The sequence below is a fragment of the Acomys russatus genome, chromosome 32, assembly GCF_903995435.1.
Source record: "Acomys russatus chromosome 32, mAcoRus1.1, whole genome shotgun sequence".
Lineage (NCBI taxonomy): Eukaryota > Metazoa > Chordata > Mammalia > Rodentia > Muridae > Acomys > Acomys russatus.
Window position 1 is genome coordinate 35559272 of NC_067168.1, and position 25048 is coordinate 35584319.

The 25048-nt window shown below is 56.3% G+C and overlaps 1 protein-coding gene across 1 annotated transcript; it reads left to right on the forward strand.

Annotated features, from left to right (window-relative positions):
* Nucleotides 1-1078: 1078 nt before the first annotated feature.
* On the forward strand, nt 1079-24539 carry Plxnb1 (plexin B1). Its single transcript, XM_051140363.1, has 38 exons — nt 1079-1161; nt 5576-5628; nt 6401-7513; nt 8150-8332; nt 8441-8569; nt 8700-8800; nt 8998-9130; nt 9397-9553; nt 9837-9945; nt 10024-10132; nt 10548-11222; nt 11401-11523; nt 11726-11848; nt 12120-12213; nt 12301-12473; nt 12621-12772; nt 14223-14328; nt 14511-14647; nt 14895-15071; nt 15265-15400; nt 15607-15849; nt 16378-16554; nt 16635-16783; nt 17449-17549; nt 17632-17849; nt 17968-18146; nt 18277-18343; nt 18519-18665; nt 19284-19452; nt 19737-19840; nt 19916-20000; nt 20225-20397; nt 20526-20686; nt 20780-20927; nt 21284-21348; nt 21469-21544; nt 22406-22480; nt 23809-24539. The coding sequence occupies exons 3-38, from the start codon at nt 6407-6409 to the stop codon at nt 23911-23913; spliced, it is 6366 nt and encodes a 2121-aa protein (XP_050996320.1). The 5' UTR covers nt 1079-1161; nt 5576-5628; nt 6401-6406; the 3' UTR covers nt 23914-24539.
* The last annotated feature ends 509 nt before the right edge of the window (nt 24540-25048 follow it).

The following is a 25048-nucleotide window of genomic DNA, read 5'->3' on the forward strand; positions in this document are numbered from 1 at the left end:
CTCCCAAGTGCTGGGATTAAAGGCGTGCGCGCTACCGTGCCACGCCTCACAAGGGGCATCTTCTCTAATTTTTTTATCCTCTGTAACATTGTGGGTTTTTCACCTTATGAGTTGACCCCCAGGTGTCACCAGGCTTACTTTTCTGGGCTTTCTGAGAACTTGGGGAACACATGGCAAGAGAGGGAGTTCACTCTGGGGGCAAGACAGGGGCTTGGTGCAAGGTGGCTTTTGTTTAGCTCTTACACTGCTCATTGGTTTGCTCAGCATGGTTTCTTAATAGAACCCAGGGCCACCAGCCCAGGGGTGGCCCCACCCACAATTGGCTGGACTCCCCAACCCCACCCCAATCAATCACTAATTAAGAAAATGCCCCACAGTCAGATATTATGGAGGGATTTTCTCAACTGAGGTTCCCTCCTTTCAGATAACTCATGCTTGTGCCAAGTTGGCATAAAATGAGCCAGCACAGTCCCCTCCTTGAGATGGGGGTGGGTGGGTGTGGTAATAGTGTAGCCTGGCCTCAGCTCTGAGGGACGCGGCAGATGGGGAAGACTAGGTCTTCCCCGCTTTAGAGGCCTCTAACCTTTGAGGCTTTCCGGTGAAATGGCAGATTTTTGCCTTTCTGGACGCTATGCCAATGGCCTTGAGCCAAAGTCCTCCAAAAGCCTTCAGGATGGGCCAGGTCCTGGCTCCACAGATTGCCATTGGCAAGCCTGAGTGTGAAGGGCCCTACATAAGGCAGAGAACTTCTGCCCAGCGTTTCTTTCCCAGGAAGACCCAGGTGTTTTCCAAGGACGGAGTCCAGACTTGTTCAAAGCTTCTGAGTTTTGGATGGCACCAGGTACAGGCTTTAGAGGAAAGGAAGGAAAAAGAGACCCTACCTAGGTACCTCGCAGCTAGTGGGGCCTGCTTTCACAGCCCAGCTGTGGGTGGTATCACACCCCACCCGCCCACAGGTCCGTGAGCAAATAGGTTGGGGGAGGGGTGTCAGGTTACATGGCTTAGTGATGGCGCAAACTCGGGTCCAAAGCCCGGGCTCTCCTCAAACAGCCAGGGGTGGGGGCCGGAAGGAGAGGTTGGTATTGTGGAGTACCGGGAAAAGGAAAGGTGGGCAGGGCCAGGTGAGAAGAGTTTCGAGAAAGCTGGCGCCTAGAAGTTCAGGTGAAGAAAGTTGGCGGAGGATGGCCACGAGGGCCGGGAACGAGAATGTAATGAGGACGCTCCGGGCGCTGGGCGAGGCGCGTTGTGGGTAGTGAAGATGGTGGTTAGGGAACAGGCCGAGCAGGTGTGGGGTACAGGTCCCATCGAACTCTGGCAGGTCGGAAAGAGGCTCCGGTGCTGTTATCTCAACAGCCAGGAGTAAGGCTAGCAACCATGGCCGCAGCCTTTGGCTTTCGGGGAGTGGGGCCAGCTGCTTGGTCCTAAGCAGCACGCAGGTGAGGCCCGGCTGGGCGGGGCGGACCGCCCACGCTCCGGGCTAAGCTCCTCTCGCTACACGTCCGTGTTGCCATGGCCACCGCCCGGGTGCAACAGCCCCCACTTAATGAGAGGGGCTGATCACCCCCCAGGCCCTTCATAAACTCGGGTCCCGCGGGACCGGAATACGGGGTCCCGGGTGGCTGGGGCTGAGCACCCCGCTCTCCCGGCTGCTTCCGGCCTAGCCCGGGCTGCGCGCGGGGGGTGGGGGTGGGGAGGGCGGCCCGACGGGCGGGAGGTTGGGGGGGGGGGAGGTGGAAGGAGCGGAGCCCGGGCCGGCCGACGCGGCTTTGTCTCCTTTGTTCCCAGCGGTGGCAGCGCCGCGGCGGGAGGGGCGGGCAGCGGGCGCAGTTTTTCCGCCCCTCGGTCTCCGGGTAACAGCTGCGGCTCCGCCGCCAGACCCACCTCCGGGGGGGAGGGAAGGCCGCCGCGCGCAGATCCCGAGCGAGCCCGGAGCTGCCGGCGGACGCTCCGCCGCGCGCATCCCGCAGGCGGGTCGGGCGGTGAGTTGCGGGGTTTGGGGAGGGAAGGCGGGGCCGAGGCGAAAGTCGCGCGCACCCAGGTGGAAAGGCCAGAGGCCTTGATCCTGCTGGGCACGGGCAGCCCGAGTGGATTGGTGGGCGACTGCGGTCCTGAGAGTTGGGACCACACTCGTGCGCGCGAAGGCAAACTCTGGCGGCACCGCCTGTAACGCGATTGGGAGATAGAGGAGGTGGAGCTGCTCCTCCGCGCCCCCTCCTCGCTGCCGCCACCGCCGCTGTCGAGACCGGCCGGCCCCTTCCCCGCCCTCCCAGGGCCACACTGCTGGGGTCTTTGTCCCGTGGCGCGGTGGAGGGAGGAGGGCCAAGGATGAGCCGTAGCTGGGAGGTGGAGGCTTCTCTATGGGATAACAGACCCTTAAGACTGAGACTGACAAAGGACCATGAGCCTTCTAACACTGGGACTCCGTCTCAGTTCCGACACAGCTAGGTGCTTGGTGGGCGCCTTAATTTATCGCCGGTGCCTGATAAATGATGGCTTCCCTCTACCCTACTCAACCCCTAGAAAGCAGGTGTGCAGTGCGCACCACTTCATTGTCAATAAGTAACTTTCCCTTTTAAGTGGATACTGGCACGGGGCGGGGGCGGGGGTCGCTCAGAAAGGGAAAGCCAGTTTTCCCACCTCGCAGAGCAGACGAGACATGCGCAGGTGTGGTGGTGCTTCCTCTTTGCAGAAGTCAGGCAAGTAGTCTTGGGCCCTGCCGCAGGGTTTCAGGGAGTGTAAGCTCCAAAGAGGCCTGTGGGGCAGGCCTGGGCACAGGCAGAGTTAGTTAGACTTTGGCTAGGAGCCTGGACAGAGCCTGAGATGTGGGGAGTTGGGAGGAGATACTGGCAGTGCAAGTTAGGGACGTGAGGCTTGGCTCCAAGTAAGCGTTTTTTCAGTCTGCTCTCGTCTGATCATTAATAAAACTGGGTCAATTCCTTGCCTTTTGAGAGGCTAAGGGGCTTGGAAAGCAGTGTGTGAGCGCCATAGTATGCTCCCATCTCCTTGAGGGTGAAAATGGGGCCTTGTTTTCCATGTAGGGAACACCTGCGGGTTGCCGGGCCTCCTAATTAAAGGCGGGTACTCCCAGCCTTTGAAGAGCTCTTGTCAGCAAAGGAAGGAAATGGTCCATGCTGGTGACACTCAGTAGGCTTACTGGTCAGAGCAGTTCTTCCTCCCCTCCCACCAGTGGGAAATCTTAGGCCCAAAGCCCAAGGAAGAGCAGGCAGGACAGCTAGGTCAGGCTGGTGACTGGGCGTGTCCACTTCATCTACCACACGAGGTCACCTCCTCAGGAGCCTGGGAGGCCTAGGAAGGCTCCCCAGAGAGGTGATGGCTGGGCGTGGGAGGTAATGGGAGAGAGAGGGAGTGGGCATTCCAGGCTGAGGGAACTGCCCTTGTGATGGCAGGGAGGGGTAGAACAAGCCTGCAGTTTTGGCAGGAACGAGGAGCATGTGTGGGGGAGAGGAGCTTGACCTTTATTCCTCCAGCCCTAAGGTTACCCCCCCCCCCAGAAGCTTAAGGAGTGTGTGCACTCCATTTTTTGTTTAAAGGAAATTTAGTGAGGTCCTCATAGAATGGAGGGACTAGAGATGCCTCCGTGGTATGTAGCTGAAGTAAAGTCTGTCTGTTAGCATGGAGGAGAAAAATGTCACTACCCATTGTCCTTCCTCCGTCTGTGGTATGGAGGCCTGTTGGAGTAGTTCCAACGCATGAGTCAACCTTTGACCTGTACACTGAGCTATTCCAGAGCCCTTACATTTCTCTGTATGTTCCGCTCGACACAATTGTAATTTCAGTTTAGGGAGCGGTTTTGCTACTGACCCTTGAGGGCTGAGAAACTTTGGCATGTGGCAGGCTCTGAGCAAATATTTACAAGCTAATGAAACAGCAAATGCTGGTCTCACTATAGGACCCTGTGCCCAAGGCCCATCTGTGGCCCAAGGTGGTGGGAGAGTTGGACAGTAGTCGAGAGTGAGAGGTGGCTTCTGTCCTTCCAGTGGAAGAAACTTGGTCTCTCTATCCCTTGGAAACAAGGTGTGGGGGGGGGCTCTTTAGTAGCCTGGCCTTGCCACAGTCCTGGCTTCTGGCTAAGTTCGAGACTTTCCCTCCTGCCTCCACGCCCCCCACCCCCTTGGGTGGCAAACAGAGGCAGCCTTGTTCCTGCTCGCATAGGGCTGCCCTGTTCTCTGCACACTAAAAATGGAAACCCCCAAGCTATTTTGGGAGCAGTGCCCAGCCAGACTGTGGCCATGGCCCCCTGCTCCCACTGGGCTGTGACCACAGCGTCCTTGCTCCCACCAGGCTGCTGGACCTTTCTCTCTTAGCCTTGTGCCCAGCCCTGCTTATGATAGGGCAAGTCTCAGGAGCCCTGCTGAGGCCTAGGATAGATGGGCCAATCCAGGCACAAGAAAAGGAACTTCGGGAACATTCCACATAGAGAGCCTGGCAGCTAGGTTGTGGGAGGGGCTGGGCAGTGTGGCCTGGGCACAAGGAGGGGAAAGTGTCTCTCAGTGTGGAATAGTTTATCCCATACCCTAACCAAACTCTGTGCTCCTGCTTGAGGTCCACTGGAGAATGGGAAAGGTAGTGTTGCCATAGTTACCTAGGTATGGGATTTAGGAGTCTTAGCTGGGGGTGGAGGGCGTAGAGTGAGAAAGCAGGCACTCAAAGTCTGGGTGGGGGGTCCTAGGGTTGGACCCGGGGTTGCAGGGCACCACCAGGCATGACCACTTCCTCAGAATACCCAGCCCACCACTCACACTGCACTCTGGGTTCTGATTCTACAACCTACAGGAGGGAAAATTCAGGAGATGGCTTGCCTTCCACAGCTTTCTAGGACTTACAACCGGGGAAGTGTGCAGGAGTCTAATGTGGGTGATGTGTCTGTCTCTGGTGGGTGGGTGTGACGTATCTAGGCAACATCTGTAGGGGGCCGAGTTTTATATGACTGTTTTTATGTGGTGTATGAGCATAGCTACCCTGGGCCCTGGGTGGTATGTTTATGTTTGTGTGTGTGCGTCTACCTTGTGCGTAGGTCATATGTGCATGTGTCGTTGTGTGTGTATCTGTGCAAGTGCTCCTGTGTTTATGTGCAGGTGTATATGCTTCAGGGTAGATGGTATGCGTAGATCGTGTGTGTGTGTGTGTGTGTGTGTGTGTGTGTGTGTGTGTGTTTGCCAGTGTGCTGCTACCTTGGGTTAGGGTGGCCCCGGCTTGTATGGGCAATATATAGCTAAGTGCCGTGACAGAACAGAGTCAGAGCAAAGGGTGGCATGGGGAGAATGCTGAGAAGGGACCTCAGTGCTGGGGTCCTTTCTGGGCCTAGATGGCCACGGGGCTCCTTTCTAGTTGACCTTTCCCAGGCCCCTCCAGTCCCTGGCTCTGCTGCCCTCCCCCTCCCCGTGTGGGCTCTGAGGAGGCGTCCTCTGTGGAATGTGTTTGGTGGCTGAGGGCCAGGCTGGGCTGGACTCCACAGGCCGACTGGGTAGTGGGGAGGGGTGTCCAGGGCTCCCACATGCCTGCAGCCCAGCCCCTAGTTTCATACTCTGCTTCCCCCCTTCCCCCCACTGGCCAGGTGACTTCTGCTCAGGTCATGCTGCTATCTCCCGATCCAGCCGGCCCTGCCAGGTGAGCCAGACTTTACCCTGATGTGGTGGGGCAGGGAGCAGTGTGACTCTCATTGTTGCCCAAGGCTCCCCAAGATGTGGCCCTGTCCTTCAGCCTTCACCCATCCCAGCATGGCCTGTTGGTCCTGTGGTTATAACCCCTCTAGATCCCTAGCTTCGAACGCCCTGCATCCAGTTCTTTTATTTATTTACTTTGTTGTTTTGAGATGAGGGCTCCCTATGTGGCTGTCCTGAAAATCTACATACAGATGAGGCTGGTCCCAAACTCACCGAGGTCCACTTGCTTTTGAAGTGATTGGGATGGAAGGTGTGCGCCACCACACCCATCTCTGCGTCCAGTTCTTGCAGTATTATGACATGCTGGTGGCCTATAAGACCTCCTCATCTCTCCTCCTACCAGAAACCCAGCATCCATATAGAGGGGGCCCTCTCTCTCCTCTGAGACCTTGGCATCTCACTTGAAATCAGAGAGCAAGGTCTAGAAGGAACAAGGAGATCAAGCATGGAGCCAGGGTGGAGAATGGGTGGGTGCAGGTCCCCTGAGAGCGAAGAGGTGGTGTTGAGGTTTCCATGGGCAGTGTCTATCTCCTGTTTCTGCCCGGGTGTGTAGTCCTGGAGTCACCCTGGGTATCCGGGCCTAGTGAATACTAGGAGTCTCTGAGCAGCCCAGGTTAGGAGGAATGTCTTGGCAATAACACAGTCCAATCCCTTATCAGTGGCTTCTGAGTACCTCGCTGGCCATTTGAGCCTCACCCGACCCTTTTCTCTGCCAGGTGACCATGCCTGTCCTCGGCCCAGTTCTTCTCCAGGTGCTCTGGGCTGGGTGTGTCCTCACCCAACAGTCCCCTCTACCAGCTGCTTTTACTGCCAATGGCACACATCTACAGCACTTGGCAAGGGACCCCGCCTCGGGGACCCTCTATGTAGGGGCCACCAACTTCCTGTTCCAGCTGAGTCCTGAGTTGCAGCTGGAAGCCGTGGTGTCCACAGGCCCCGTGAATGACAGCCGGGATTGCCTGCCACCTGTGATACCTGATGAATGTCCCCAAGCCCAACCTACTAACAACCCTAACCAGCTGCTGCTGGTGAGCCCAGAGGCTCTGGTGGTGTGTGGGAGTGTACACCAGGGCATTTGTGAGCTACGGAGCCTGGGGCAGATCAGACAGCTGCTGCTCCGGCCAGAACGGCCTGGGGACACCCAGTATGTGGCTGCAAATGACCCTGCAGTCAGCACAGTGGGGCTGGTAGCCCAGGGATCTGCAGGGGAGCCCCTCCTGTTTGTGGGGCGGGGATACACCAGCAGGGGCGTTGGTGGCGGCATTCCTCCCATTACAACTCGGGCCTTGCGACCACCGGACCCCCAAGCTGCCTTCTCTTATGAAGAGACAGCCAAGCTGGCAGTGGGCCGCCTCTCTGAGTACAGCCACCACTTTGTGAGCGCCTTTGTACGTGGGACCAGCGCCTACTTCCTGTTCTTGCGGCGAGACCTGAAGGCCCCTTCTAGGGCTTTCCGTGCCTATGTGTCTCGAGTGTGCCTTCAGGACCAGCACTACTACTCTTATGTGGAATTGCCCCTGGCCTGCCAAGGAGGCCGCTATGGTTTGATCCAGGCTGCAGCTGTAGCCACATCCAAGGAGGTGGCCCGTGGTGAAGTCCTCTTTGCAGCCTTTTCCTCAGTGGCTCCTCCTACTGTGGATTGGCCCCTGTCAGCATCTACTGGAACCTCTGGAACCTCTGTGCTCTGTGCCTTCCCCCTGGATGAGGTAGACCAGCTCGCTAATTACACTCGAGATGCCTGTTACACCCGGGAAGGCCGTGCTGAGAACGGGACCAAGGTGGCTGACATTGCATATGATGTCCTTTCTGACTGTGCACGGCTGCCAGTGGTGAGTTCAGGCGTTTGCCACCAAGCACCTGTCCAGAAAGGCTGAGGGGAGCTGGGAGTGGGTACAGTGGCTCTCACAACAGGTGGAGGCCTGAGCAGAAAGAGTACCTTATCACATTAGCGGTGCCCGGTGTCAGGATGCTAAAGGGGTGACTTTGTAGAAGTCAGCTAAGAGGGTGTTGGGCCTCTAGGGTGAGGGTGGAAGGTGGGGAGGAATGGACTCTCTTGTTTTAGGTTCTGGGGCAAAAGGAAAAGGTAAAGATTGGGACTCGTGTGGCTCTAGCCGTGGGAGGGTACCAGGATGGAGAGATTGTTCACCAAGTCAGTGAGGTGCAAGGAGCCCAGGCAAGTGGGCTAGGAACCAAGGAAGAGCCAAGCGGTGAGAACGTTGGTATTGAATATGGCAGCTGGAGGAAATGGCTTCCAGGAAAAGGATCTGAGAAGATGAGGCCACAGACAAGGTGCAGGTGGAGAAGAGGGGGAAGAACCACTAGAAACTCAGAGGATGGAAGCACGCTGAGGTGGCGCTAAGGATGGAGTGTGCTGCCCCGAGCAGGACTGTTGGGAGGGCCTAGGGGATGGTTGTCCTGGGACGTTATCCAGGCCGTGTCTTAGTGATGCTTTTTGCTACCTGTAGGACACCCCGGATGTTTTTCCCTGTGGCTCAGACCACACACCCAGCCCCATGGTCAGCTGTGTCCCTTTGGAAGCCACACCAATTCTGGAGCTGCCAGGGGTTCATCTAACAGCTGTGGCAGTCACCATGGAGGACGGACACACCATTGCTTTCCTGGGTGACAGTCAAGGACAGTTGCATAGGGTATGTCCTTAGGGAATGCTGAGGCTGAGATGTGTGACATGCTACACACATGCTTCCCGCCCGTGCCCCACCTTGGGTGTGGTGCCAGACTTTGTTCTTTCACCGTAGGTTTACCTAGGCCCTGGAAGAAGGGCTTCCCCGTACTCAAAGCAGAGCATCCAGCCGGGGTCTGTTGTGAGCAGAGATCTCACCTTCGATAGTGACTTTGAGCATCTGTATGTAGCAACCCAGACTACTGTGAGTCCTGGAACCAGGCCAGGGAGCGGCCACTGGGAGGGGGTCTCTGGGAAGGGACAGGGAGCCAAAGGTGTGTGAGCCACTGGTTTTTGGACTGCCAAAACCTCTTTGGTCCTCTTTGCTGTCACAGCTTGTGAAGGTTCCTGTGGCCCCTTGTGCTCAGCATCTGGACTGTGAGTCCTGCCTTGCCCACAGGGATCCTTACTGTGGATGGTGCGTGCTCCTGGGCAGGTCAGTGCTCCACCAACTCCTGACCTGGGCTTGTGCCTCTGTAAGCTTTTCTGTAAGATACTTGACCTTGCCCACCGACTCTGCCTCTAACCTCCGGGTAGCCACGGCCTGTCCACGTGAGGGCTATGACCAGGGCCTCAGGACTAGAGACATGGCTGGCTACTGGAGGGTCACAGTCACATGCTGGTTCTTCTTAGGTGCAGTCGCCGGTCCGAATGCTCAAGGGGCCAGGGCCCAGAGCAATGGCTATGGAGCTTCCAGTCGGAACTGGGCTGTCTTCGTGTAGTGCACGTGAGCCCTGCCAATATCAGTCTGGAGGAGAGGAGGGAGGTGAGTGACCATAGGAGGCGGGGCCGCTGTGGGGAAAGCTCTGGGGATGGGTGGAGACCTTGGATTTTTTTCTTTTCCTTTTTTTTTTTTTTTTTTTTTTTTTTTTCTTTGTCATTTCATCCAATACCACATGGCCTTGCTCAGCCACTTCTCTTGGTCCTTAGATTTCTGTTATCAACCGAGGTCAGCGAGTGTTTGTATCAAGGGCTACAGGATGCTCCTTAAATGAGAGTGGTCCCAAAGTGTGCCCTTGGCTTTCTTGGTAGGTTTTCCTGTCGGTGCCAAGCCTGCCATCTCTTTGGCCAGGGGAGTCGTATTTCTGCTACTTTGGAGACCTTCAGAGTCCTGCTCTACTGACCGGTCCTGGTGTGATGTGTCTCTCCCCAGACCCTAGTGAGGCTCCAGTGCTGCAGAGAGGAGCCGGTGGGTGAGAGAAGGGGCCAGCCCCGGACCTGACCTGGGAGCCCCATCCTGCTTCCATCTTGCCCTAAGGGGTCTCATTGGGATGAGAAGTGAATCCAGAAATAGCCCTGGCTGTGCTCCTGAGCCCCCTTACTGGCTCCAGGACCCCACAGTGTACGTGCTGTGTCCTGTGGACTTTGTACTCTGACCCTAGTTCTTGTCTCCATTTGGGGTTCCAGCCTCATTCCACATGGACCCCATGCCCTCCCGTCTCTTCAGTTCGGCTTTTTCCCCCATTTTTCAGACCACGTCTCCGTGAATGTGGAGCTCAGGTTCGGTGCTGTGGTGATCGCCAACACTTCGCTCTCCTTCTATGACTGCGTGGCGGTTACTGAGTTTTTCCCATCTTCACCGTGAGTTCCTTACCGGGCCTGCCCGAGCCCTGGGGCTCCCTTATGAAGCTCTCTAATCCATGACTGCCCTGTGTGCAGGTGCCGGGCCTGTGTGAGCAGCCGCTGGGGGTGTAACTGGTGTGTATGGCAGCACCTGTGCACGCACAAGGCCTCCTGTGACGCTGGGCCCATGGTGGCAAGCCAGCAGGTGAGTGGGACTCCACAATGATGCATGTTGGGGGTTGGGCATGGGGTCCCCTGGGGACCAGGGTGAGGGTTTTCTAATGGCCTGGGGTCTGTGTGCCTGCCTGTCTCCTGTGAAGCTTCGTCCTGAGCACCCCAGATGCTTTGTGTGACAGACTCACAGGAGAATGGCTACTTGTCCATCCCACCTGTTTTGGGAGAGGACACTTAAGCTAAGAGGCAAGAGGTGTGGCCTTGGTTTCCCACCTCAGCACAGACCCTCTGGAGCCTGCCCTCTGTGTTCCTGCTTTAGAGAATTAATGGGATGTTTTTGTTTCTCTTTTCCTTGGTCTTCTTCCCTCTTAACATACCCTCGCCTGCCTGCTCCTGCACCTGCCTGCTGAGTGGCCCTTTCTGTCTTTCTTGGCCTTCCCCCTCAGAGCCCACTTCTCCCCCTAGTCCCTCCTGCAAGGGATATACTCACCCCTTTCCCACCTACAGTCCCCAAAGCCACTGTCACCCCTACTCCCAACACCTTCCCAGTAGAGCCTAGGGTTCCTTCTACAGCCTTGGATGTCCTACCTGAGGCTAAGCCTTCCCAGCTCAACCTCTGGGGCCCGTGGGCAGGTCCTGGCCCCATACTTTCCCCTACCTCCACAGAGTCACCTTTCCATGAGAAGCCCCTCCATCCTGACCTTCCTACCACACCTGGAACCACTATCCCTGCCCCCACTGACTTGGGACAAGTGACCACACCTGAGGACCTCTTAGCCTCCAGCCCATTGCCCTCAGATGCAGCCACATTGTCCCCTGCAGAGCCTGGCCCTGAGGCCCTGCCTTCCACGGTGGCCCTGGACCAGCCCCCTGGCACTGCTCCTGCCACCACTTTCCCAGGGGCCACTGGCTCCATGAAGCCCATTCTGGATTGGCTCATGAAAGGAGGCGGCGAGCTGCCCGCGGCGGACGAGTGGATGGGGGGTGACACACCCGCCTTCTCCACTTCCACACTCCTCTCAGGTGACGGAGACTCAGCAGAGCACGAGGGCCCTCCTGCCCCCCTCATCCTCCTGTCCAGCCTCGACTACCAGTACGACACCCCCGGGCTCTGGGAGCTGGTGAGGTCCAGCCCAGGAAGGAGGCCTCGGGAGGGGATGGGAAGACACAGCCATTTGCTCAGCCTGTGATTCTCCTTTGGGAGGGTGGGGACAGAGTGTTGCCATGGAGCCAAGCAAGGTATATGACCGAGGCGGGCAGGGTGGGAGCCACAGACTGCCTTGCTCTTGGCGCCTGCAGGGAGAGGCAAATCCGAGGGTGAGCTCCTGTCCCTGTGTGGAGACCGTCCAAGGCTCCTTGCTGATACCGGTGCACGTGGAGCGAGAAATCCAGCTTCGAGGCAGGAACCTGTGGCTCTACCAGGTGTGTTTGTCTATCCAGCTAACAACTTTCCCTTCAGACTGCTTGGCTACTGACAGATTCTACCCAGAGTCTTAGAAAGCAGGAAGAGGGCATCGGCAGCCCCAGCTTTCCCTCCCAACCTAGGCTGTATTGGGGTAGGACCTGTCCTGCAGCCTGCGGGGCCCGGTTTCTACAACTACTCGAACATGTCCTCTGTCCCCAGGATGTCCCGAGGAACAGTGAATGTGTGATGGAGCTGGAGGGCCTCGAGGTGGTACTTGAGGCCCAGGTGGAGTGTGAGCCCCCTCCAGACACTTGGTGCCACATCAAGTGCCAGCGGCACCAGGTATAGACCCCACAAGACCCCGAGTGGGCACAGATGTACTGGCCACAGGCTGGCTGTTAACCTCAGCCGGTTACGTTGTACCTGCCACAGCCCAGCCTTTGACACGGGACGACAGGTGGACTCCAACCGTGCCACATGCCTCATGGGGGTCCTTGACTTCCAATTCTGACCCGACACTGTCTTCCTATACTTGTGATTTTAGTTCTTTCTCTGAGCCACACCCTCCCCAGGCCTGGCCCAAACTCTAGGCTCTTGACTTCACTTTCTGCAGTTCAGCTATGAGGCTTTGAAGCCAGAACTCCAGGTGAGACTGTTCCTGCGTTGGGCAGGTGTTCTGCGTGTGGACAGTGCTGACGGGCTTCACGGTGAGCTGCCTAGGGACCACAGGGCAGGCCGGTGGTGTCAGGGCCCCTCTAGGCCTCCCTGTCACGTTTCATTCCTCTTATCTCTAGTGGTGGTGTACGATTGCTCCGTGGGACATGGGGACTGCAGCCGCTGCCAAACTGCCACGCCCCAGTACGGCTGTGTGTGGTGTGAGGGGGAGCGTCCACGTTGCGTGGCCCGGGAAGCCTGTAATGAGGCTGAGACTGTGGCCACGCAGTGCCCTGCACCGCTCATCCACTCGGTATGTTGGACTGCTATCGTCACTGCTGCCCTTGGAGGGAGGATGTCTGTGTCATGGACACACGGGACTCAAAATAGGAGGCTGGGGCTGCCTCAGACGGAAGCGGTCGGGCGATAAGTAGAGGTGACTGTCCTTGTCCTGGAACAGGTGGAGCCACTAACTGGACCGATAGACGGGGGCACCCGTGTCACTATCAGGGGCTCCAACCTGGGCCAGGATGTGCAGGACGTTCTGGACATGGTCAGAGTGGCTGGAGTGCCCTGTGCTGTTGTTGCTGGCGAATACGAGGTCTCCAGTAGGTGAGCTGATTGGCCCCAACACGGGAGGGAGGGCACTGTGGCTAGATGGCTTCCTGCCCGGGCCCTCCTTCCGCTCTTTGCCTGCCTTTCTCCCGTCTCTGATTATGGTATCAGTGCCGTAAGTGGTGGGTTATCATGGCCTGGAGCTCTGGCTTCCTGTGCAGGCCTGCAGGTACTTGCCGCAGTCAGCTCGGGATCATTCTACTGTGTTGGGCAGAGTCACAGCTGGAGCTGTGGGTGGCTCTGCTTAGGTGACTTACTGGCTTTCTCTGTGGCCTAGGATACCATCGCAGCAGGCTCCTCAAGGGCCAGCCTTCTCCTCCCCCACCCCACCTACCCACCCCCACCCCCACCCCCCGGGCCTACCCTGGCCTGGGTCTTTAGGTGGGGCTCCTGCAGCATGTCTTCAGAGTGCCACAGAGGCACACAGAACATTCTCCAAGAGATGCCCATGAGCAACAGGGCCCAAACCTGGCAGAATATCAGGGTTGACTCCCCCCCAGTGCACCCTCAGAAGGAGTATTGCAGAGCCCCATTTTGTTTGTTTGTTTTGGTTTTTTTGAGGCAGGGTTTCTCTATGTTATCTTGGCCGTCCTGGACTCACAGTGATCATCCTGCCTCTGCCTCCCAAGTGCTGGGATTAAAGGCGTGCACCACCACCGCCTGGCTAAAGCCCCATAATTTATATTTTAAACAAGAGGTCACTCTGCAGGAGCATGCACTTTTCCTCCAGATATTTGGTAACTGAGAACTTCCAGAGCCCCTAGACTATTAATAATTCTAGGATCATCAGACCTGGGTAATTTATGAAGTGGCTTACAAAGTATAAAATGTGGTTGGAGCCTCCCTGGCTAGTTCATACCACTTGTTCTGTTTTGCCAGTGTTTGTGGTGACCGTGACAATGTTAACCACTGTTGGCTTAACATTCTGGAAGTTCACGTGCCCCGGGCTTCTGTTTTCTGGCTAAGAACCAGCATTTTCTTCGACTGCTCACATCCGCAGTTCTGACTAGAGACTTCTAGGGACCTTTTGTTTAAGAGCAGATCAAGTCCCCATCCCTTTGCAAGTGGGTGCTGGCCATGGCGATGGGCAGGGGGGTGGGGAGGGGACTTGGGGTGGCTAGTGAGGCCTTGTTACTTGCTCAGCTGCATTCACCACAAATCAGCTCTCCAGTGCTCCTTTATAAATACTTGCCACGTTAGGGAGATATGCTCCTCCTTGTTGGAGGGTGTACCTGAACAACTAAACCAGGAATCTGACTTCTGTGATGCCAAGGCTTGCTAGTGTGTCACAGGGAATCCCTGTCAAAGCTAGAGCGGATGCTGGCTTTGTCCTATGGGGGTGACTGGGAAGACAGGCCACCTGGCAGTGCGGCAGGAAAAGGATCTGCCAGGTCGCTTTGAGGGACATCTGTACAGCCTGGTCTCCCCACCTGTCTTGTGCCTCCAGTCTTGTGTGCGTCACTGGGGCCAGCGGGGAAGAAGTGACTGGCGCTGTGGCAGTGGAGGTCCCTGGAAGAGGACACGATGTCTCAGAGTTCAACTTTGCCTACCAGGTGTCTGAATGCTAAGCTGCTCCCAGCCTCCAGTGGGTCTCTCCCTCTGTGGAAGTCACCTCCCTTCTGGTTTTGCCTTCATAGATAGAGCTCCCAGCCCTGAGGCTTTCTTATTTGTCTGAGGCGCCCCCGGCCTCGTTGTCCTGATTTTGCCCGTCCTTCCCCATCTTCTTTTCCCACAGGATCCAAAAGTACATTCCATCTTCCCAGCCCATGGCCCCAGAGCCGGAGGCACCCGCCTCACCCTCCATGGTTCTAAGCTCCTGACTGGGCGGCCAGAGGATATCCGTGTGGTAGTTGGAGGCCAGCCTTGTCACTTGTAAGAGTTTGCTTCCTTATTCTACAAAATCCACACGCTCTAGGGAGGAGGTGGGGGTGTCGGGAAAAGCCAGTGCGAATTGGGTTGAGTTCTGCCCGGGCCCCCAGAAGCTGGGGCTGTGGTAGAAGTGTACTTTCCAGGGATGCTTGGTGGAGCCCACGGTTGGCGAAGAGGCGGCGAAGTGAGCCAAGATTTTAGCAGGTGGTGTCTAGCTCCTGGATCTGACCTATCTTGTACCCTGACCCAGGCTCCCGGAGCAGCAGCCTGAACAGTTGTGCTGTGAGACTAGCCCATCCCCTGTGCCTGCCGAGCTCCCAGTGACTGTTTGGTTTGGGGACACTGAGCGGAGGCTTCAGCACGGCCAATTCAAGTACACATCAGACCCCAACATCACCTCTGTGGGCCCCACCAAGAGCTTCTTCAGGTGTGGGGCCGAAAGCATGTGTGGAAGGTCTTTGCAGTTCTCACAGTGGCAGGGGGGGGGGGGGGAGGTGGGGTTCTAGGAATGACCCCTTCACAATGACAAAATGGGGCTGGGCCTGAGCTGGTTGGGCCTGGGCTGGGCTTCGGGTCCAGCTTTTGTATCAATCATGAGTGGCTCCCGGGTTGTGTTTCAGTGGAGGACGTGAGATATGGGTCCGTGGCCAGAATCTGGATGTGGTACAGATGCCAAGAATCCGAGTGACTGTGGTCCCAAGAATGCTACAGCCTGGCCAGGGGCTTGGACAGCAGCACCATGTGGCCCCTGAGGAAGTATGTTGGTCTGGAGCCATCATTATGTAGCCTACCCATGAGCCTCTCCTGTACGCACCAGGATGTCCATCTCTCCCCTGACCCATAGCACAACCTGTGGGCGGCTGTGGGTAATTGGTACCAAAGGAGGTGCTTTCTACCTTTGCTCAGCCGCATATCTCATGAGGTGCCTCACTTAGTTGGTCTGCCCTCATCTTCCTCTGCAGTTTGAGGAGACGTGTCTCATAAACTCCTCCCACCTCATCATGTGCCGCACACCTGCTCTCCGGGACCCGCCAGAGGACCCTTGGGTCCAGGTGGACTTTATCCTCGACAACATAGTCTTGGACTTCGCTACGCTGAGCCCCACCCCTTTCTCCTATGAGGCAGACCCCACTTTGCGTTCCCTCAACCCTGAGGATCCTGCCACACCATTCCGGCACAAGCCAGGGAGCGTGTTCTCTGTGGAGGTAACATACCTTCTCCTCGGGCTCTTCTATAGGAGAACAGTGTATGCTAGAGAGGTCAGGGTTGAAAGAGCCTGAAGTGCTTGGCACAGCATATGAGTCAGCCTAGGTCCTGGGTCCCCACGCTCCACAAAGGTGTCTGTGTTTGCTTAAGTAAATGGTTTGGCGTATTGAGTAATTGGTAGTACACATCCTCATTGGCAACTGGGCTTACATGGGTGACATTAGACCGTTTTTGTGACACATGGTAAGCAGTGTATGGACACATGGACAGTCTGTCATCACCTAGCCAACAGTAACTCAGTTAAACTGCCCAGGGTGTGAGGAACTGTTTTAGATTCTCCAGGGTTTCAGCTGTGAGAAGAAACGTGGGAAAGCACAGAAGGTTATGGCGAGCAGTTGACAGGACTGCTCTGGGACCGTGGGTTCCACATGCAGAGGATGCTCTCAGCACCATCCCGCTCATATTTGGGGAGATAGGCTTCAGGTGGCGCGTGTTCTGAGTAACAAATCAGTGCCCCAATGTTCCAGGGGGAAAATCTAGACCTCGCCATGTCTAAGGAGGAGGTGGTGGCCATGATAGGAGACGGCCCCTGTGTGGTGAAGACACTGACCCGGCACCACCTGTACTGTGAGCCCCCTGTGGAACAGCCTCTGCCACAGCACCATGCCCTCCGGGAGGGACTGGATGCTCTTCCTAAGTTCACGGTCGGTCAGTGGGCGGGACCTGGGCAGGGCTGGGCGTCATGACATCTGGGGCCCTGGCTCACAGGTAGCTTCCCGTGTAGGTACAGATGGGGAACCTGCTCTTCTCCCTGGGCCATGTGCAGTACGATGGCGAGAGCCCCGTGGCTTTTCCTGTGGCAGCCCAGGTGGGCTTGGGAGTGGGCACATCTCTCGTGGCTCTGGGTGTCATCGTCACTGTCCTCATATATAGGTAGGTGAAGCCAATTGGTGGCTGGAGGGAGAAGGCACAGACTAGAGCAGGGATCTGCCAAAAAAAAAATCATATGTGTGTGTGTGTGTGTGTGTGTGTGTGTGTGTGTGTGTGTGTGTGTGTGTGTTTTGTTTTTCTTTTAGTGGTATTTTGCCTCCACATGTTTATGTGTAAGGATGCCAATCCCTAGGAACTGGAGTCATAGGCAGTTGTGAACTGCCATGTGGGTGCTGAGAATTGAACCTGGGCCCTCTGGAAGAGCTGAAGCCAGTGCTGTTAACCACTGAGCCATCTCACCAGCCTCCCTCTTACCTCCGCAAATATTTTACATAAGGGATCAGACCTCTGGGAATGGCCCTGTGGTCTCGGCCGTTGAGTGTTGCTGAGTTCTAACAAACCTGCGTTTATAAAAATAGCTTGTGGGCCCTGTGTGGCATGGTCAGTTTGCTGAGCCTCAGGCCGAGTGATGGGTAGATGTGTGTGATGGGAACCGGAGAGGATGGATTGGTTTGGGTGAGGCCTTGACTTGCTTGACTATGGTCAGGTTAGACTGGTAGACAAGGTTGGGGTTGGCCTGGAGTAGAATTAGGCAGGCCTGAACCAAGTCGAGCTTAGCAAGGCCTCTGGCCTGCTAACCTTTCCCTTCTGCCCTTGGTGCTGAGTAGGAGGAAGAGCAAGCAGGCCCTGAGGGACTATAAGAAAGTGCAGATTCAGTTGGAGAATCTGGAGAGCAGTGTGCGGGACCGCTGTAAGAAGGAGTTTACAGGTGAGAGTGGGAGGGGCCCCCGGGGCTCTGCCTAAGGCTGCTCTGGTCACATGGCCTCCACTGACACTCTTGTGCTCAACAGACCTCATGACAGAGATGACTGATCTCACCAGTGACCTCCTTGGCAGTGGCATCCCCTTCCTGGACTACAAGGTGTATGCAGAGAGGGTCTTCTTCCCTGGGCACCGGGAGTCACCCTTGCACAGGGACCTCGGTGTGCCTGACAGCAGGCGACCCACTGTGGAACAGGGCCTTGGCCAGCTCTCCAACCTGCTCAACAGCAAGCTCTTCCTCACCAAGGTACACTCCCCAGCCAGGCTTCCCCGTTCCTTCTTGCTCCTGGCGGGGCTGCCCTACTCCTGCCCACCTGGCTCTGAACCCCTCTGCTCCCTCTTACTCTCTCCCTGGCTTCACTTAGTTCATCCACACCCTGGAGAGTCAGCGCACCTTCTCTGCTCGGGACCGTGCCTATGTGGCATCCCTGCTCACGGTGGCCCTGCACGGGAAGCTTGAGTACTTCACTGACATCCTCCGCACTCTGCTCGGTGACCTGGTGGCTCAGTATGTGGCCAAGAACCCCAAGCTGATGCTGCGCAGGTACAAGTGGCTCTCAGGGTGGCAGACAGCGGGAGGCAGGGGTTGAGCCGGGGCCTTGGGCGTGGCGGCTCTGTGCAATAGTGCCCTCTAGCCCCTGCTGACCCTGGCTTTCCGTTTGCTGCTATCTCAGGACAGAGACTGTGGTGGAGAAGCTGCTCACCAACTGGATGTCCATCTGCCTCTACACCTTTGTGAGGGTGAGGGAGGGGCCAGCAGCTCTTCCTTAGGGGGAGGGTCAGGCCCTGTAGAGCCCTAAGCCCCCCGCAGTTCGGAGACTGCCCACCCCATGCCAGAGCAAAGACCTCACCCAACAAAGCGTGCCCCATGTGCCTTCACTTCCTGCTAGAGGCCTGACTGCCCTCACCTTCACAGGACTCTGTAGGAGAGCCTCTGTACATGCTCTTCCGGGGGATTAAACATCAAGTGGACAAGGGTCCTGTGGACAGTGTGACAGGCAAAGCCAAATACACCCTGAATGACAACCGCCTGCTCAGAGAGGATGTGGAGTACCGTCCCCTAGTAAGTGTGCGCTCTGGGCAGCTGTACACTGCACTGTCTGGTCTGCATGTCTGTACCTGGACATAGAACCACCTGACCTCTGCCTGGAGAGAGGCTGTTTATCCTTTTGTGGTAGGAACCCATGGCTTCCCACAGGCTTCCGCCCCTGAGCTGCAGCCCTGGCTTGGATTGACAGTTGGGAGGCACATAGGGTCCCCGGCTTAGGGGGGAACCAGATTGAGTGGGAGTATCTTTCTTGCCATCTCACCAGGGATGCTGCAGTCTTTTCCCCTAAGCCTGTGGCTCATCTCAGTTACACAGGAGGGTTCCTTTGAGGGCCCAGCTAGTCTCTGCTAAACCCACTTTTCAGTCAGGTTGCATGAGGAGTCCTGGCCCACACAGACTTCCCTCAGGCCTAAACGAGGGTTGTGTGCTCATGTTGGGGTTCTCTCATTCACCCCACAAGTGAATTCATCTAGGGGGCGGCAGACAGGTGAAGAGGCAAGAATTAAGGACTACTTGGTGCCGGGGTGGGCTCAATGGCAGTGCCTTTCTCGTGGGTTGTCCCTGCCTTTGACTTGTGTCTTGGTCACCCTGCATGTGGGGCCAATCCTGAAATCTCTTACATTTTCTGTATAGACCTTGAATGCTCTTCTGGCTGTGGGGCCTGGGGCAGGAGAGGCCCAGAGCGTACCTGTGAAAGTCCTGGACTGTGACACCATCTCGCAGGCCAAGGAGAAGATGCTAGACCAGCTTTATAAGGGAGTGCCTCTTGCCCAACGGCCAGACTCGCGTACTTTGGATGTTGGTGAGGAAGCACAGTGTCTTAAGGACCCTGAGACCGTGTTAGACCTGAGCTAGCCCAAGATTAGTCTTATACAAGGTGGGATGTTGGAAGTTGCTACAAAGGCTGGCTCTGGAACACTTAGCAGATGACCTTTGACCTAGGGAGGGTTCTCTTCTTACTCTTTGGAGAGCATGGGTGAAGCTCTTTCCAGGTGGAGCGGTCACGTCTCTACCTAGGATGAGCTGAGCTGCATGCCAGGAATCGATCCTGGAAGTCCTGAGCCAAGTCCTCTCTTGTCCTTGCAGAATGGCGGTCTGGAGTGGCTGGGCACCTCATCCTTTCTGATGAGGACGTGACTTCTGAGATCCAGGGTCTGTGGAGACGTCTGAATACACTGCAGCATTACAAGGTGGGTGGGATGGGAGCTGGAGGGCGGGTAGGGTGGGCAAAGACTGATGGAAGTGTCACCAGCTATGGTTAGCAGGTTCCAGATGGAGCAACGGTGGCCCTTGTTCCTTGCCTCACCAAGCACGTTCTTAGGGAAAACCAGGACTACGTCCCTGGAGAACGTGAGTGCCTTCTCCCCCCCCCTTCCTCCCTCCTCTTCCTCGTGGTTTTCTGCACCTGGGTTGCCCAGTTCTGGGGAGCAGGGAAGGTCCTTTGGACTGAGGAGGAGCTAGTGCCATTTTCTCTTCTCAGAGGAGCCTCCGCCAGGTGCTCCCTCTCCTGGAGCAGTTAACTGGACTTGGGGTCCTAAGAGGAGGCGCCACCAAATTCTTACATCTTGTCACAGGGACTCCAATGCTGGAGGATGTAGACGAAGGGGGCATCCGGCCCTGGCACCTGGTAAAGCCAAGTGATGAACCAGAGCCTCCCAGGCCGCGGAGGGGGAGCCTTCGGGGCGGGGAACGCGAGCGAGCCAAGGCTATCCCTGAGATCTACCTGACTCGCTTGTTGTCCATGAAAGTGAGTCTGGCCTATTAGGAAGAATGGCTACCCATGGGACACGGGGTTAGTGTGGGGCTTGCACAGGGGAGTGCCTGGTGCTAAGGTCTCCATCCTCACTGGCTCGTGGCTTCCTTCTCTTTCCCAAGGGCACACTGCAGAAGTTTGTGGACGACCTGTTCCAGGTGATTCTCAGCACCAGCCGCCCTGTGCCTCTGGCTGTCAAGTACTTCTTTGACCTGCTGGATGAACAGGCTCAGCAGCACGGCATCTCCGATCAGGATACCATCCACATCTGGAAGACCAACAGGTATGGGAGGAATGGGGCTCAGGACATGCCTGGGTGCCTCCTGCCTCCCCAGCACATTTATTAATCCCTGTTCCCCCCCCCCCAAATTTGCAGCCTGCCACTGAGGTTCTGGATCAACATCATCAAAAACCCCCAGTTTGTGTTCGATGTGCAGACATCTGATAACATGGACGCAGTGCTCCTGGTCATTGCACAGACCTTCATGGATGCCTGCACCCTGGCTGACCACAAACTGGGCCGGGTGAGCAGGCTGGGAGGGATATGACAGGGAGGATGGTGTCACCCAGGTAGATAGTGGGTGTGGGGAGTGTCAGGTGCACCGACCTTCAGGCTTTCCTCAGCAAAGAGGAGACGATCAGGGGGCAGCCTGTGACCTAAGGCATTCCTGTCCCAGGCCTCATCCCAAGGGCTCCCCAGAAGATGGTCATGGTCAGTCTTAAGATATGAGCACAGAGGAGGCGGGCACCCCCTGCCAACCCTGGGTTTAATCCTGGGACCCATGATGTGAAAGGAGAGCCAGTTCCTGTGAGTTGTCCTCTGACTGCCACACATGGAACTGATCACCTTACTGAACTTTGACCCTTCTCTGCTGTGCAGGATTCTCCCATCAACAAGCTTCTATATGCTCGAGATATTCCCCGTTACAAACAGATGGTGGAAAGGTACGAGAGGGGGTGGGTCTGGAGAGGCGTGCGTGCAGCTGAGGTCCTAGGCGGGCCCTGCTGGCACCGAGGAAGTGGGCTCTGATGACTTAGCATGTCCTGTCCCGGGCTTTTTGGCAGTTACTATGCAGACATCAGACAGGCCGTCCCAGCCAGCGACCAGGAGATGAACTCAGCCTTGGCGGAGCTGTCCCGGGTAAGGCCTCTGCTTCATGTGTCTCATTTGTAGAGAAGGCCTTGTTACCCCAATGTCTCTCTGATCTGCCTGGGAGAGGACACACAACCCTGTCACCATATAGGCAGAGTGTCCCAGCATCCTCCTGGCATCTTGTCAGAGCGATCAGGGCTCTCGTTTTTTATACTTTTCGACCTACGTGCCCTACCAGGTGCTTACATGATTGCAGCCCTTGCTGGGTCTGCAGAGTGAATGGTTAAGCTCTGGGCCTTTGGGGGTCTATGCGCTCATGCTAGCCACTGTTCTGCTGCCACGCTGCATGTTTAGCACCTAAGGGACACTGTCATGATTCCTGAAGTTGTCACTTAGGTGCTCACAAGGACACCCGCGCTACCCATAGCAGCTGTGTCAAACCCTTCTTGGGGTGTGCCTCTGCATTTGGTACATCTGAGAGCTCCATGAGTTGCTCAGGCTGCATCAGCGCTACTATCTAGAGGGAGGAGGCTGAGGGTCCAGTGTCCCCCTGGGAAGCCTTGGAATGCTCTCAGAAAACGGTTGAGTAAGGTCAGACCAAAGTTGTGCTGATTTCCCAGCCAGTCCCTAGCCCCGTGGCCCTGTAGCCACGTGAATGAATAGGAGTGATTTGTAGCTACAGCTTTGCACGGGAGAGGCGGGCAGGCCTCCGGTGGAAACTCCAGCCTGCTGAAGCTACTCCTGGAGTTTCTTCCTGCCATGGAGGCCTTTGGTTTTGTCCTCTCCTGAGCTGTAGTTGTGCTTTGCCTTGGGTCCCCGCCCTATAGGGAGGCTCTGCTTCCCACCCACTGCAGGGCCTGTCCTTCAATGGGGTCCTTTCTCTCACCTTTGATCTGCCCTCTTCCCTAGAACTACTCTGGTGACCTCGGGGCACGAGTAGCTCTGCACGAACTCTACAAGTATATCAACAAATACTACGACCAGGTGAGCACAGCCTGGGCCCTGACTGCGGCAGGGCTGACCCTGAATTCACTGAGCTCCTTGGGAAGCTGAGTGAGGGTCCCCTAGGCTCCGTTAGTGATGTTGGCTCTGCTCTCGGTGTCCCACGATTCCCCATTCTCCTCCTTCACCAGGGCTTCCCAGGCATGGCAGCTGTGGTTGGGAGTCCCTAGACAACCTGCCAGGATCTGGAGTTGGTACATGGGATGTGCAGGGAGACCACCCAGCTGCCATTCCTCCCAGATCCCAAGGTTGGCTCTGTCCTGGACATGATCACTTATATGCATACAGACTGGGCAGGGCTTTGTAAACCAGAGGAGCAGGGGGTGAGGTGGTAAGCACAGGATGAGGATGGGTGAGGGTCCAGCAAAGCCAGGGAGGGGTCTTCTGGGCCTCTCTTGACCAGGCTCGATGTTCTAAGTACCCTGTTAGGCAATCTGAGTGCCTACTAGAATTACCACATTCATGGGTCACTGTTGAAAGCTCAGGAACCTGCGTGACGGCCTACAGCTCAGTGGTCTAGTAACAACAGCCAGTGGATGTACAGCCTACTTCAGTTTGATGTAAATTCCAACATGGGCCGGCAGAGGTGATGCAGTCTCCCTGTTGGAGAAAGAGGGGGCCGTTGCTCTCCACACGCTCTGCCTGCCACCTCTTTTCTTTGAAGCAAACCCATTTGTGACTTTTAGGGTTGCTCTTTTGCCTCAGTATCTGTCTCCCACACCTTTTCCTCTTGGTCTTGGTGCGTAGAATCATGAAATGTGAGCAGCTGGCAGACACGATGGGGGTGGCTACAGCAGACCTTGTCAGGCCAGTGGAAGCCGAGCATGGTGGCGCACACCTTTAAACCTGGCCCTTGGGAGGCAGAGGCAGGTGGATCTCTGAGTTCCAGGCCAGCGTGGTCTACAAAGTGAGTCCAGGCCAGCCAGGGTTCTGTGTAACAGAGAAACCTGTCTCAAAAAACAAAACAAGACAAAATAAAACAAAACATAAATAAGGCCAGTAGATGTGTGTAAGGCTAGCTTTTACACCAAAGGAGCTTGGCAAGGGGGGTGCTGCGGGGCTGGACCCTCACCGCTGTGGAGGCAGGAACTTTGAGGCTATACTGAGATCCTGTCTTAAAACCAGAAACTTTAGAAATGCAACCCAGGTGACTTTGTTCACTGGTGAGACCCATAGTCAACCCAACCAAGTGATATGGCTCACTGAATCTCCATTGCTTACCTGGCCCCTTAGGAGGCCTGCTGAGGTTCACCTGCGGTGATCGAGGGGTCCAGAGACGTCGCCCCAATCCTGTTGTTTTTGCCTTTCAGATCATCACTGCCCTGGAGGAGGATGGCACTGCCCAGAAGATGCAGCTGGGCTACCGGCTCCAGCAGATCGCTGCTGCTGTGGAAAACAAGGTCACGGATCTATAGGGACTGGGAGACCTGGCCTGCTGTTGTCTCAGCACCTCCTGGGCAGCCCTGGAATCTCAAGGGAGAAGCCACCTTCGTAGATGCCTGTAGTGACTGACAAGCAGAGTTTAATGAAAGGTGGCTCCCAGCCCCCTGGTCGCACCAGCCTTGGCCCTGTTAAGGCCCACCTTGTAGGCCTGGGACCTAGTGGCTCAGTGGGTAGTGCCAGGCCTGTGCCAAGCCTGGTGACTCTGTGACCTACTTCTTGGGTGACACCAGCCTGCAGGGAGCTGGGAGACTTAGGTTTCCAGAGAATGTCCAGTATGGCCTCCTGGCCCCTGGGGAAACTGTACTGTCTTGAGTGCTGGCTTGTGTCCCATTGGGAATCAGTGGAAGGAAAAGAGCCCTCCCACTTCCTGTCCTCTTCATCCATCCGCTTTGACCTCGGTGTAGCTTCCTCTGTCCTTGTTCCCTGTTGCCAGTTCCAAGGCCTGAGAGAGAGAAAAGAAAAAATGCCTTTCTAGGCTGCTGCTGCCTCAGCAGGGTTGGTGCCTCAGGACCACCCTGCCTTCCAAATGGCTGGTGGGAGGGACAGCTGCTTCAGGGGAGCCTCGGAGAGAGCAGCGGCTCTTCATTAAAGGATAACACGTGGACTCACCGGCCCCTCTACTAAGGCATAACTGGCAGCTGTTGGGGGACGTGGTCTCCTGATCCCCAGGGCTGGCAGGGGCAACACTTCCCAAAAAGGAGAACTTGAAGCCCAGTACGGTTCAGGGAGAGTTGGGGACCATGTGAGGTTCTGTCCTTTGTCTTCACGGGGCCCACCTTGCTCACAGGTCATGTTCCATGAATTGGAAATGTGTGGCATCATTTAAGATGACTCCAAGCAGTGTGGGTCTCAAGGGCTCTTGTCCACAGCCTTGTTTTCTGGACTCCATTTTCATATTGCTTGTCCATGACGAGGTAGCTTAGGGCAGGGGCTCAGAGCTAACCACCTGCGTGAGTGGTGGCCACGTTGCGTGGCATTTCCTGTCTGAAGCTGCAGGTGAGCTTCAAGACCATGGTACTGAGGTGTCCTGTGCAGAACAGCTTACCATGTGAGGGCTCCCCTCAGCTCTCTTACTGTGCATAACCAGTGATCCAGCCACCTTTGGGG